This window comes from Neodiprion virginianus, chromosome 3, assembly GCF_021901495.1.
Source record: "Neodiprion virginianus isolate iyNeoVirg1 chromosome 3, iyNeoVirg1.1, whole genome shotgun sequence".
Classification (NCBI taxonomy): domain Eukaryota; kingdom Metazoa; phylum Arthropoda; class Insecta; order Hymenoptera; family Diprionidae; genus Neodiprion; species Neodiprion virginianus.
In genome coordinates, this window is record NC_060879.1 from 15,516,372 (window position 1) to 15,529,734 (window position 13,363).

At 45.2% G+C, this 13,363-nt stretch overlaps 1 protein-coding gene across 1 annotated transcript; it reads right to left on the reverse strand.

The window, feature by feature from the left end:
- Positions 1-387: 387 nt before the first annotated feature.
- On the reverse strand, positions 388-903 carry LOC124299584 (cilia- and flagella-associated protein 251-like). Its single transcript, XM_046752851.1, has one exon. The coding sequence runs from the start codon at positions 901-903 to the stop codon at positions 388-390; it is 516 nt and encodes a 171-aa protein (XP_046608807.1).
- Between the last annotated feature and the right edge of the window lie 12,460 nt (positions 904-13,363).

The following is a 13,363-nucleotide window of genomic DNA, read 5'->3' on the forward strand; positions in this document are numbered from 1 at the left end:
TCCCCCGACTGCCTTTCCCTACGTCCCCCGGCCTGTGCCTCGATACCTCCCTCTTGCCTTTCGTCGCTCGTTGTCCCATCCCTATCATCTTCCCCTACTTTTCGCCTCCCCTTCCTTTGCCCCTCTTCCCTCTCTCCCTGCACCGTCCCTAAGCACCTGTCCTATCTCATCCCACTTCCACATTTTCCCTTTTATCCAAATCTTTGCATACCCTATTCTTACTCTGTTTCCCCTTCTCTCCTCAACAGCTGCTATCTCCCTCAAATACCACTTCATTTTCCTCTCTGCCCAGGTGAGATCCTCCTCTATTCTCTCCTTTCTCTCTTTCAGTAGACTTTTTCTTTCCATTACCTGGCTCTTTTTCTCCCTGTTCCCTAGCCTTGCTATCTATATCCCCTTTTCTCCACCCTTTTTTGCGCCTACCTTCCACATATCCTTTACCTCGACCTCTACCCCTATCACCTGCATAATCTTTTTCAACCCTTCCTTTTCCCTTACCTTCTCTATTCTCGCTCCTCTCAATACAATATTTCCCCTTCTTTGTTGCCTTTCTTTCCTCTCTATGGCCCACTCCATCTCTTTTAACCTCTCTATTGCTGCCTGCGCTACTTCTGCGTTCCCCTGTCCCTGCTTTTCCCCCCCACCTTCTACCCGCTTCTTTTCTAATTTTTCTAGCCTTTCTTTTACCCTTTTCATCTCCCCCTCTCTCCTCTCCTCTACCTCTTCTAATCTTTTACCTAGGTCCCTTATTGTTTCCTTCATCTTCCCCCTCTCTACTTCCCACTGCTCTTCCCTTCTAGTCATTTCCCCTTTAATCTTCTCCATTTCTTCCCTGAGCCCGCTTCCTTGCCCTTTGACCTCCTCTAGCCATATCTTCAACTCCTCTCTAATCAACCTTAGCATATCCTGTATACTCCCTCCCTCTTCCTGCCCTTCCTCCCCTGCCTTGCCCTCTGGCGACCGGTGAACTTTCCTGCTTTTCCCAAATGCTCTTTCTCTCTCCTGTATCTCATCTGCACCCTCCTCCCCTTTTTTCGCTACCTTCTCCCGCTTTCTTTTTCATAAATCTATCACCGTCATCGCCGATCCCAAGCTATGACTCCTTTACCTCCCTATCGCTGCTACTACACCCGGCCGCCCTTTCTTTTTCTCCGCCTCTACTCTCTTTGCCCCTTCTTTCTGGCCACCCGCGTTGCTCATATTCTTTCGTTCCGCCACCGCTCCCCACCTTATCTGCCTGCCGCCCATCTGTCGCTGCTCTATCCTTCCTGCTCCCTAGATGTCCCCGCCTATTCTTCTATATTATCTTTCCCCCCTGCCGTCCGCCGCTCTCTCCAACTAACCTCAAACAACTCTCACCCTTTTCTCACCTGTCCGTCCCTTCTGCTCCTGCCTCCCTATTCCCTTCACCCGTCAGCCCGTCCTGGTCCTCCCCGCTGCTTCTCTGCCCTATTTCCTTTTCTCCTCACCTTTTCTATTCCGCTAATTCTCGTCTTTCCACTTACACAAGAGAAAGATCTCACACCAGACACTCACATCCAAACCGGAAATGGAAGTCCTTCTCTCTCTTTAGTATTTTGCAGATCTAAGCACGCTGCTTATTGCTTCAAGTTTATCACATTTTGACCCGCTTCTCCTGGTTTTAGAGGGTTCCTGTGGTTTTTTTTGAACTGTTCGTCCTGGATAGAAGAATGATCGTTATCACCGATATCGTACTCTGGTGATCAACGGCGCATGGGTATAATTCTCTGAGCTGTGTGTCAGTGTATCATATTTAGCCATCAACATCAACGACGTGTGTAATCTGCAGACAGCGCACTGTCATCCTGCCCCCGCACCTAGCCTTTCACCTCTACTTTTGTTTCTCTCTTTTTCTCGTCGACAGCTTGTCATCTCAAATCGATGACTACGCTAAATCTACTTCATCGATCAACGAGCCAAACTACTATCGCCATCTATCTGACGCCTGGATCATTGCTGCTGTTGCTGTTAACTCGTCGATAATATCAGTATTTTATTCGCATGTCGAATCTCTGCTACAAGTGCAAAAAACTATAGCTCATAATCACTTATCCTGTATAGACTGCTCTCGAGTTTTTCATCCCGGTTGTGTTACATACTACCTTGCGTATAAATCTGCAAATAATTGCTGTGCTAACAACCTTGCGACAATGTTTGGAAATATTCCCGGGTCGCAGAGCCTGTTCGATTTATATTTTTCCCAATCCCAGACAACGCAACCAATTACTCTGGAGTCCATAGCTACAATATTTCGTAACTCTGAATCAAATTTTACTGCCTTTGCTAACTAACACAAACGTGTCATAAATGAGATAAACGTCACACTGAAAGAATTGCCAAAGCTTCTTCAAACTGTTGCTAATCACTTTTCTCAGATCATGAACCTCGCGAAAACTCGTACTCAATCATCGAGCAATATTACTAACTTAAACGCAAAACTAAGCGTGTCTCAATCAGCCGTATCCAATGAGATCATTATTGCCGGTCTTTCTCCAGGACTTAAGCTATCACCCACTGATATGGTCAAAAAAATATTCGTGAGCTTGGGAATAGGCGATCTCTCGAACCACATAATATCTGTGCGAGTAGTAGAAAGGAAAAATCAGTCTGTCAGCCGGAAGATTCAGGCTCCATCTGATCATAACGTGACGCGTACGACTGTATCGTTTATTGTCAGGCTCACTTTCTCTGCAGTTCGAAAGGCTGTTATAAAATCTAAACGTAATAAACGTGAACTAATAATTAGCGAGGTCTTTGGCATAAAAAATAATCAGAATATCCATATTAACGATCTAGTTCCGTCAGATCTTTATAATCTTTCGCGCCAAACTAAAGCACTTGCAACGAGGTGCGGCTATAAATTCGTTTGGACACGAAATTTGAGTATTTTCGTAAGAAAAGATAATGGTCAGCCTTTGATTAGTATATGTACTGCCGCTGAACTGGAGAAGTTGATTTGACGGCCATTCACCAGCCCGATCGTTAGGAACCAGACCTGTGCCCCTACTGTCGTATCTCCGCCTCCATTACCACCTCACCTTAAAATAGCACAGCTCAATGCAAATTCTTTATTAGCCCACATAGATGAAATAAAAATTAACTTTGAAACGCACTTTTTTCACATTATTTCGATCTCTGAAACGTGGCTACACTCGAGCATTCATGATGATCTGGTCAAGCTGAAAAATTATTTCATTATACGGAACGATCGCGAGGGTAAAATAGGTGGTGGGGTAGCATGCGTCATTCATATATCTCTTAAAGCAAGTGTTCTCGCTTCACCACCAAATCAGTTCTCAAACTCTCCAGAATTTCTGATTATTGATATCTTTCAACCGAATGGCGAATCAGTGCTTTTTACTTCTATGTATAGGAGGCCTAAAGGCCTATTGTTCAACGATTATATTTCTAGTCTTACTAGCTTTAGTCATGTATATAAAAACATTATTATTGCAGGTGATTTAAATTGCAATTTATTATTGGATACTTTCGAATCGAATTCCCTCACAGATTTTATTCATTCTTACTCACTCTTCCCTGTACGGTCTGAAGCTACTCATCACACTGCTCATTCTGACTCTTGGCTCGACGTAGTAAATCTCGATAGTGCGGATGAATTACTATCTTTTAATAAATCTGAAGCACCATTTATTGCTGGTCATGATATGTTTCACCGTAAGTTTGCTTTCGACTTGGTTCTCTCTGAACCTCTAAAAATTACACGCCGTTCCAGAAGTCAATTTTGTGATACTGAATTTATATCCACTTTAAACTCAATGCTTACTTCCAACATCGAACCTACGTTTCTTGGTCTTTCTACTACTAAGTCTCTGGACTCACTGGTCGAGTCTATGAGCTTGTCACTCTGTACTGCTTTCGATGTACATGCTCTACCTCGCTCTTTCATTGTTGTTAAACCTGTGACACCATGGCTTACTCCAGAACTTAAATCGAGTATTCGGATAAGGAACACTCTTTATAAGCACGCTAAGCGTTCGAACAGCCTTTTGGGATTTGCAGTATATCGGCAGTTTCGAGACCAGGTCACACTTAACCTAAGAAAAGCGAAAAATGATTTCCTGTACGCCAAACTCAGCAATACTTATGAACCACCTCGTATTTGGAAAGAACTAGCATACTTAGGTCTGACTAAGCCGAGTCTATCATCCCCGTTACATTTTTTCTCCCCCGATCAACTTAATACATTTTACGTCTCACTCTTCAGAGACACACCTCCCATGTCACATGAATCACTTCTCTCGCTATTAAGGGGGGAGCCTGCTTTAGAGGCTTCAAAAAATCGTTTTCTACGAGGATTTTTTTGGGAAGGAAAGGAATATCCGATTGAAACGAAACTTTTATGTTTCATTGTTATATATGTCAACAATCTTCTCAAATTTTTTCATTGAGATACATGTCATATTATGCGTGGTACAAGCATTTCGCCGAGGCGCCGCGAGTGTGCATTTGTCGTGCGGCGGGAAAGATGCAGGTCGCAATTTCCATCTGAAACAAAGAACCCAAAAAAATTTAATATTTTAATAGTTTAGCTTCCAGTTAAACCAAGAAAATTCAACAAAAAGTGAAAAATTCAACAATTTTTTGCAAATTGAAAAAAGAATTCACTTCAGATTGTTCAAAAAGTGGGTCAATCTTAACTTTCTTAAAGTTTTTTAGGTTCAACTAGAAGAGAATTTAATCCTGAATACAATCCATTTTGTCTTGTTTCGATAGGACGTTCGATTTTTTCCTCATCTTTCCCGCCAATTACGAAAAATCGTAATAATAAAAAACCGAGAAATCACGCGTCAAAGTTTTCGTACAGAAAAGAATCGTAATTTTCTTGAACTTACCGCATTAATATGCTAATCAGGGATTTCTGGTCCATATAGTTGCCCTTCAGACTCTGTTTACACGAATTGCAAATAACTAACTCAGAAATTGCTAAAAACACAGAGAGAAACTCGATTATCCGATCCGGCCGTTCGTATACCTGCTCGACGCTTGCTCACTATTTCTTCTGTAACTCCGAAAATATTTCGAATTTGCTTCTGAAATTTTAGGGACACATTCTTGGATAGTTTAGGAAGACATTTATGAAAAAAAAAAAATCGATTTTTCGAAGCCTCTAAAGCAGGCTCCCCCCTTGAAACTTGACGACAGCTCAATGTGGGCTCAGATTGTAGAAAGTGAACAGAGAGCGAATAAATCTGCACGCGAATTCATTGTTTGGTGCGACAAGCAATTTAGCTTGCTCAGGGATAAGCCCACGAATGATGTACGGATTGGCTGGATTGTGCGACATTTTCGACCGGAATTCTTTGAAGAGTTGAAAAACCGTAAATTCAAGATCTTCGACCAGCTAGCAAAAGCCGCAGCGATCGAAGAAAGAGACCTCGGCGTTACCAATCCCAGACGATACAAACCACCACCCAAGATGATCTGATTCGCGAAGAGGACCAAAAAGAAGAAGAGGCCTCGATGAACAAAGGAGGAATATACGTCTAGCGGATCTGACAGCGAAACATCAAGCCAGTCTGGCGCAGCACACCCGACAACGGTTCCGGTTGATCCAGAAAACGAAAACCTGGACGAGACGAGACTCGAGGCTTTGAGGGAGGCCATTTGTTGGAACTGTTTAGAACGAGGACGGCGATCTGACCATTGCACAAAACCGATGGTCGAACGCTGCTTCAGGTCCAATAAAAAGAGCATAAACAATGCAACCTGCAAGTGCCCACTCAACAAAGACTCGAAACCAAAAAACTAAGACGGCCCGGCAAATCCACAGCTAACTTGCCGGAGAAGTGAAAGGCTGCAAAACCATAAAAACGAAGATCCAACACCGAGTTAAAACCTGCTGTATATGCGAAGCAATTTACGTCAGAAACACCGCCAACACAATTTACCACAGTCGAAAGGCCTGAAGTCCACTCAACACCGGGGAGCCCGGGGGACGAAGGTTCTGATGACGTACGTTCCAAATCACAAGGACGTACTCAAACGAAACATAACAGTCGCGCTGTCCCGATTGTTGAGGAGGAGGTGAGCCCACCGAGGAAACAGACGGCAGGGGCTAAGGAGCCGATGGCCGGCCTTCCTATAGAGGAGATCTTGGTTGAACCACCTGCAGGCGGATGCCGAAGAAAATATGTGGTAACACCCGGCACCAAGAAAAACGCAGAGCCCATGACGTGCAGCGCAGAGGCGAACAGGTCCAAAAGTGGTGTGCGCAACAAAGCCACGGAGCCCACGACGAGGGATACAGAGGCACAAACCTCCAGAAGTGGTATGCGCTGTGACGTGGATTTTTCCCGCTCCTCGGTCACTCGGAGAAAATGACCGAGAATTTACCGCGTGCACAATAATTTGGCGTCCACGACGTACCCTGGATCTAAAACAATATCGGAAAGTTTTGTTGGGCGCCTGGCGTGATTAACACGCCTCGAAATCATTAATGCGCTATTCCTCGGGCATATGCTCGATAGCTCAGTACCGCGGAGAGGGGAGGGGTAATTTTTGGAGAGAGAGAGAGAGACACTCGAAATACACACGCTATGTAACAAAAGTAAAATAAAATCTTATATTTCCCAATAGCGGTGATACAAAACAAAAAAAATATAATCCAAAAATCGCTCATCGCGAGTCTAAAATTAAACAGAAAATTACAGGTAACCTACTCTATTTCTTACTCTAATGAGCTCGCGGCTCCCTAACTAAAACGTCACTCAACGATCACAAAATCTTCATACGCAATTCTTCATTTGCAGATTCGCCATTTGTTCTCCATGGTGATTATTGCTTGAAACGAAACTAAAACTAATTATTCGACGGTGCGCCGTCGGGCTACCGAACAGACAGCGTCCTCAATCTCACCCGAGATCTCACCCGACTCGGAGCTCCGACGCTACCGCGAGCTGCCCTGAATCTAAACGAATCCGCAAACGTTACTGTATTTTAAACGCAACCAAAACTCAATGCTCAAACTTCTCGTCTCAACTGCTGCTTAACGCAACGGCAATTTCGACTATACATCACCTCAACTCGACTAAACACTATCTTAACTGAACGGCAATTCAACTAAGCGCAAGCACCACTACATTTAACTTCAACTAAACACAAGCTCAAGGTAACGCAACTCAATCTACATTATCTTAACTAACGGGTACGGAACTCAATACGGGCGCAACTAAACGTAACCTAAACTATACGCAATCGCAACGCATCCGAAATCAAATCTTTTCAAAATCCTCCAAGACGTTACCCGCTAATCCGAGCACTCCAATTCGGCACTTCCAGACCTACTCGAGAGGTGATACTTAAAAAACCCGATAACGCGGCTCGACCCGGTACAGCGAAATTCGGCTATACTTGATTTCACTAACGAGAAAGACTCAACTAAAACCCGTGACTCTACTCAACTTTCTCAGGAACTCAAAATTTACTCTACTCTAACACGCGTACTCAGGCTACGGTCATCAAGCAAAAGAATCGGCAAAAGAATTTCGAGTACTTCTCTACAACGCAAATCCAAAACGGCTATCCGGTACTCGGCAAGCCTTTCGCAATTATGCTCGAAATTCAATAGCGGGGATAGAAGCAGCGCTTACCTTCTACATCCTTGCAACCCCCTTTCCATTCCCCTCGCTATTTTTGGGCGACTCCATTACTTCGCGAAACTCCCCAAAACGTGACTACTTATCACGACCGCCAGAACTAGAGTGGTTTCAAAAACGTCCTACCTGCCGCGACACGGATCTCGATACGCCATCCCACACGTGACGTCATACCCACAAGAATACGCAATAATCGATCCGTCATCGATTTCGTCGATCACGCAACTCGACGCGCACCTTCAATAGCATTGCTGCGCAGAACTTAAAGCTAGATTGCACTCTCGTCCTCCGCGCAGCTCCATGACGTCTTGGCGGTGAGCGTGGTGCTCCCTCGTCGCTAGTCGGTCCGTCGCAAGTTCGCTGGTCAATTGTTGGCGGGGTGAAGGGGGAGAGGCTGCGGCGCGCCGGCCGCCAGCGGAAATCACGTCCACCTTGGATTCCCGCGATGCGGGGATCTGCGTCGGCTCCCCCTCCGCAATTGTCGCTAGTCCGCCACTTCGCAATTTCCTCGAATTCGGTGTCGACTTCTTGCCTGATGTCGTTGTAGCTCGAAAAATAAAAGAACAAAAAAAATCTGAAATATCTTACGCTATTCGCTAAGGTGTCCCCTCTCGTAGTTTCGGATGCGTGACTCTAGTCCTGGCGCTCTTTTGCAAAAACTTCGCGACTCAATTTCGGAAATTCCTAAATTTCGGTTCCGCCCAGGGTTCAAGGAGCCCCTTGTAACGGGCATCAAAAATGCCACGTTACACTGCATAATAGGGAAGAGTCCCAAGAAGAAGATGAATCTTCACCAGATGAAAACCCAAAACGCAGAGGGGCGGGGAAGAGCTAAAAATCCCGGGAAAGCGAAGGAGCGGTTAGCCACGCCACACGAGCGTGCACGCTCGGGTGGGACCAGAGATGGAAGGGCTGCTGCAGGCAACGCCAGCATCCGCTGGGCCAGTCCCGTAGAGAAGGAGGAGGAGAGGAATTTAGACAGCGACGAAGAAGACGCAATTTGCGCTAGACTACAGTTGTACTGCAAATTCGGCGGGCCAGAGATAACTACCTTCGGCGGCGCGAAAGTACCGGGATGTTTTCCACTGAGAGAGAAAGCACCAAAATACGCGAGGGGGATAATCTCGACTATACCAGAGCAACCTCCAACCTGCTCAGCAACTTAGTATACAACCGTATTTATCGGTGGAAAATGATTTCTTGCTCTCGTCGATACAGGCGCAAATTTCTCCTTCGTGCATAGAGACGTATATGAGTCGATCAAACACCACGCAATCGAACATGGAAAAGAAGACACAATCGCAGCACCAGTGACCTTAGCCGACAATCAGAGAATTGTTCCCCAGATACACATATCATTTATGATTGACATTGTGAATGTGGGTAGCATCCAGTGGTTCTCCATCATGGAACAGTTGGTTAACGAGATTAAACTTGGCATGGACTTTTGGCTCAACTGGGGTATACGAGTTTACGATAACAACACATAAAGTGTCGTAGTGTCATTTGTCAAAATTCCGTTCAAAATGTACAAAGTACCAGCAAATAAGATGCGACGTCTCAAAGCGCCGGAGACAGAGCAGCTGAATACTTTGTTGTCGTGGGTGTCAGAGTGACTCAACGCATACGACATGGGTTGCACAGACCTAATCTCGCATAAAATCATCCTAAACGAGTCCACGCCCATACAACTGAAATCGTACAGAAGACCACCGGCTATACGTGACGCATTGAATGCAGAAGTGGATCGTCTGCGCGCCAAAGGGTACGTGGAGAAAAGCCAAAGTCCTTGGCCACCCCTCCGCTCCTCGTACTTAAACCGTATGGAAAACTCCGCTTCTGCATCAATTATAAAAGACTAAATGAAAAGACGGTCATGTCAGTGTGGCCGCTACCAAATATGAAATCAATCCTGGATGCTCTTCATGAAGAAATCTTCATCACCACCATCGATTTTAGCGAAGCCTTTCACCAAATTCCCATGGATCTAGAGTCACAGCCTTTGACAGCCTTCATCTTCGAGGGCAAAGGACTGTTTCAATACAAAAGGATGCCACACGGATTTTGCGGAGCACCAGCGACGTTTCAGGAGTTCATGGACAAACTCAGAGAAAAAATTCGGCAAAAACTGATCACGATGGACCGCGAAGATCTGATCGCCAAGATATTCGTCTATCTCGACGCTGAATCATCGCCACGAGGACCTTCGAAGACCATATTTTACTCCTGGAGACGCTGTTCGACGTTTTAATCGAAGCGAAACTCAAAGTCAACCTGGAGAAGAGCCACTTCGCAGTGCCCGAAGTCAAATTCCTTGGGTTTATCCTTGACAAAGATACCCTACGACCGGACTCGGCCTAAATCACTCCTTTAAAGGACATTAAAAGGCCGAGGAAGCGACGAGGTCTACGCCGCTTCAACGGGATAGTGAACTGGTATCACCGTCACCTCAAGGACATAGCAAGAGTCCAAGGATCTCTCAACAGACTGACGAGCGTCAGAGTACCTTGGAAATGGGGCGAAGAAGAAGAAAGCTGTTTCCAAGCGATCAAAAAGTCGCTAGAAAACATTCCGACTCTCTCAACACCAGATCCGAAGCTACCATTCATACTTTACACCGACGCTTTCGACACAGGAATAGGGGCACTCGTCACCCAGCAAGGACCGGACGAAAAACACCTGACTTATTCTCTCAGCAGGGCATTGAAAGGAGCCGAGACAAAATACACGACGACGGAGAAAGAGCGCCTCGCAATCGTATGGGCAGTGGATAAGCTACGATGCTATCTCGGGGGATCACCATTTCGAGTTGTGACCGATCATAACTGCCTGAAATACCTTGTGTCAATGGAAAATCCAACCACGTGACTTGCCCGGTGGGCACTGAAACTCTTGTTGCATAAGATCACGATAGAATAAAGGCTCGGAACATGAGGCCCCGGATTACCTATCTCAATAATTCGAAGGCCAAACTGAAGAAGCCACGTGGCAAGAAATTTTACAATCCGCCGCGACAACAGACAGATTGCGTCTTATGCAATCAAACTCATGGATTAACAGAAAGATCGAGATTGTGAACAAGAAACCAAGCGTATGCCCGGAATTCAAGATCGGAACCGATGGAAGGCTGTATTACTGCCGCCCACACCCGTTAAAAAGCATCCTGGAAGATAAGATGGCCTGGAAAATGGTCGTTGAAGAGAAAGAAATTCTTTCTATATTGGAGAGACATCATTGTCCAATCAACACGGGTCACTGGGGCACTGAAGAAACGTATCACCGCATCTGAGAGAAGTATGACTGGTCCGGCATGTACAAAGACGTCAGCGACTTTGTCTTACAGTGCCAGACACGCTTGAAGAACAAGGCCGATAACTCGAAGAAACGAGGATAAGTGGCTCTGAGGGAATTTCACGCCCTTGGAAGAGCATCTCAATCGACATCGTGGAACCGATGCCCAGATTGAAAAGAGGCAAAACCGTCTTCCTGGTGATCACCGACTACTACTCTCGACGGTTTGAATGCGTAGCGTTTGCAGTTACCACCGAAAAATCAATTGCTCAGGCTATAAAGCAAGTTTTCTACCGATGGCGATCTCCAGAGTGAGTAATAACGGATATCGGGATCGAATTTGTAGACAAATTCATAAACTAACTGAAGCAGGAACACGACAACGAGCACGTGCTTACGCCCGTGTACCATCTGCAGGCCAAACCAGTTGAGCGAACGAATCAGAACATAAACCCGATGCTATCAAGTTTTTTGCACGACGATAATCACGACATGTTGGATGAATTAATCGCGCCTCTGTGTCAGGCGTATAACACGGCAACCCACTCCACTCTGGAAGTCAGCTCATTTCATTTCTTGAATGTCTGGGATCCACGAAGACCTGGAGACACCTACTCACCGGAAAAGACCGCAAGGAACCAGAAGTGGCTGGATCGTGTACAACGGCTGGACGAGTTGCGACATCGTTTCTAGTTCGAGATGAAGCGCGCACAGGAGAAACAACAAGCGCAATATCATAAACGCGTCAACGATGACGTATTCACGCTCAAACCCGGCGACGAAGTGTAACATCCAAACAGGAAACTTTATAGCAAAATTAATAAGTATAGTTCCAAACTCGCCCCCAGATAATTTGGTCCTGCCTACATTTATCTCCACTAGTAGTTATACTTGCAGACAATGCAGAGAAAACCCTCGAAAACTATCACATTTCTCACCTCAAATTGCCTAGGCGAAGCCTGAGGAGTCAAGATTTGAGGTGCTATTAAAGGAGCGTGGTACACTTCGAAAACGCGGGATGCCAAAACTTCTACACCGTTGAAGCGATCGCAACGACACTTGGGCAACTAATACCTTATTTTGGGAAAAAGATAAGCGATTTTTTTGTTTTTTCGAATTTTGAAAAAAACATTACAGATCAGTAACCACTCACACAATGAAAAAATTTTCACAGTTGCACTGCATAGATCGAACTATCCGGTATGATGCCACTTAGCGCTGACGTAACACACATTTTTAGGCCTGTGCGGCAGAATTTGATGGTGAGATGAAAAAATAGCAGCTGATCTGGTTTGCAATTACGAAAAACACCGACATTTCATTTGGGCGACATTTCTTACTAACGTTACACACCGAAATCATGCTTTTACATCCTTCATCGCAGATACAGAGTGGCGGCTCGGTAATATCTTCTGCTAGCGAGTATTGCTGGTGCTGCCACAAACAAATCACGTGGCAACTCTGTGAACTACACCCTCGAAATTGATTTGAACAGTTGACAAGGAATCGTAGTCCATTCAGCCCCCTTCGACTCACAGCTAGCACAGAGTACACATAACCTGACGGAGCTGACAATGCGGCAAAATTGATATAACTAGGACGAATAAAATTGTCATAGGGATCGAAATCCCAACAAGCATGTAATTTCTCCGTCTTTCTATTTGATAATTTCCACTTCTTCAAAAAAAATGATAGATTCGAACAATCGACGGTGAATCGTAGTCCATATAGCTAGTCTCGACTAACAGCTAGCAGAAGAAACGTATCACCTAACCCAGTTGACAGCTAGCAAAGCATAAATATTACGTCGCGGGCGGCATAACCTGACCTCTTCGACTCAACCACAGATTTGAATTCGTATTGAACTCGTGTGGGACGAATAAAATGGTCTTCGACATCGAAATAACGCCAAACTCGTTAACAATACTCATTTCATTAATTCCTGCTGATTTTTCAAAAAAAGAAAGAATTCATTTGAATAATGGGTGGTAGAAAAAGAAAGTGAGAGCTGATTTGAGGCACTCAAGATATAAGAAATGGAGTTTCTGGGCCAACAAAAGGGGAGCTCAGTGCATCCCAGTTGCTTTGTTTAACACGCGTTATTGAACAAGGGTAGCAGTGACACACTAGTTCTTCTCTCTTCTTCCATTTCGATATTACACTTTCGGCTGATTCTTACCATAGAGATATTAAGATAGAGGCTGTGAGGCAGCGCTCAAAGCGTCCAGGCATTGAATGAGATCACAAGTCCCTAAGCCGTGTCTGTCCCTGTCGCGCTATTGCCGTTGAAGAGAGAGAGGAACGGCTGTCTGATCGTTCTTCCTTCTCTATTCAGCGGACGTTTCCACATACAAAAGGGCCGACATATGCCTCGCCGCCAATAACTTTATATCTTTATTATTCTTATATCTCTTCGGGGGCACCACTCACGGCAC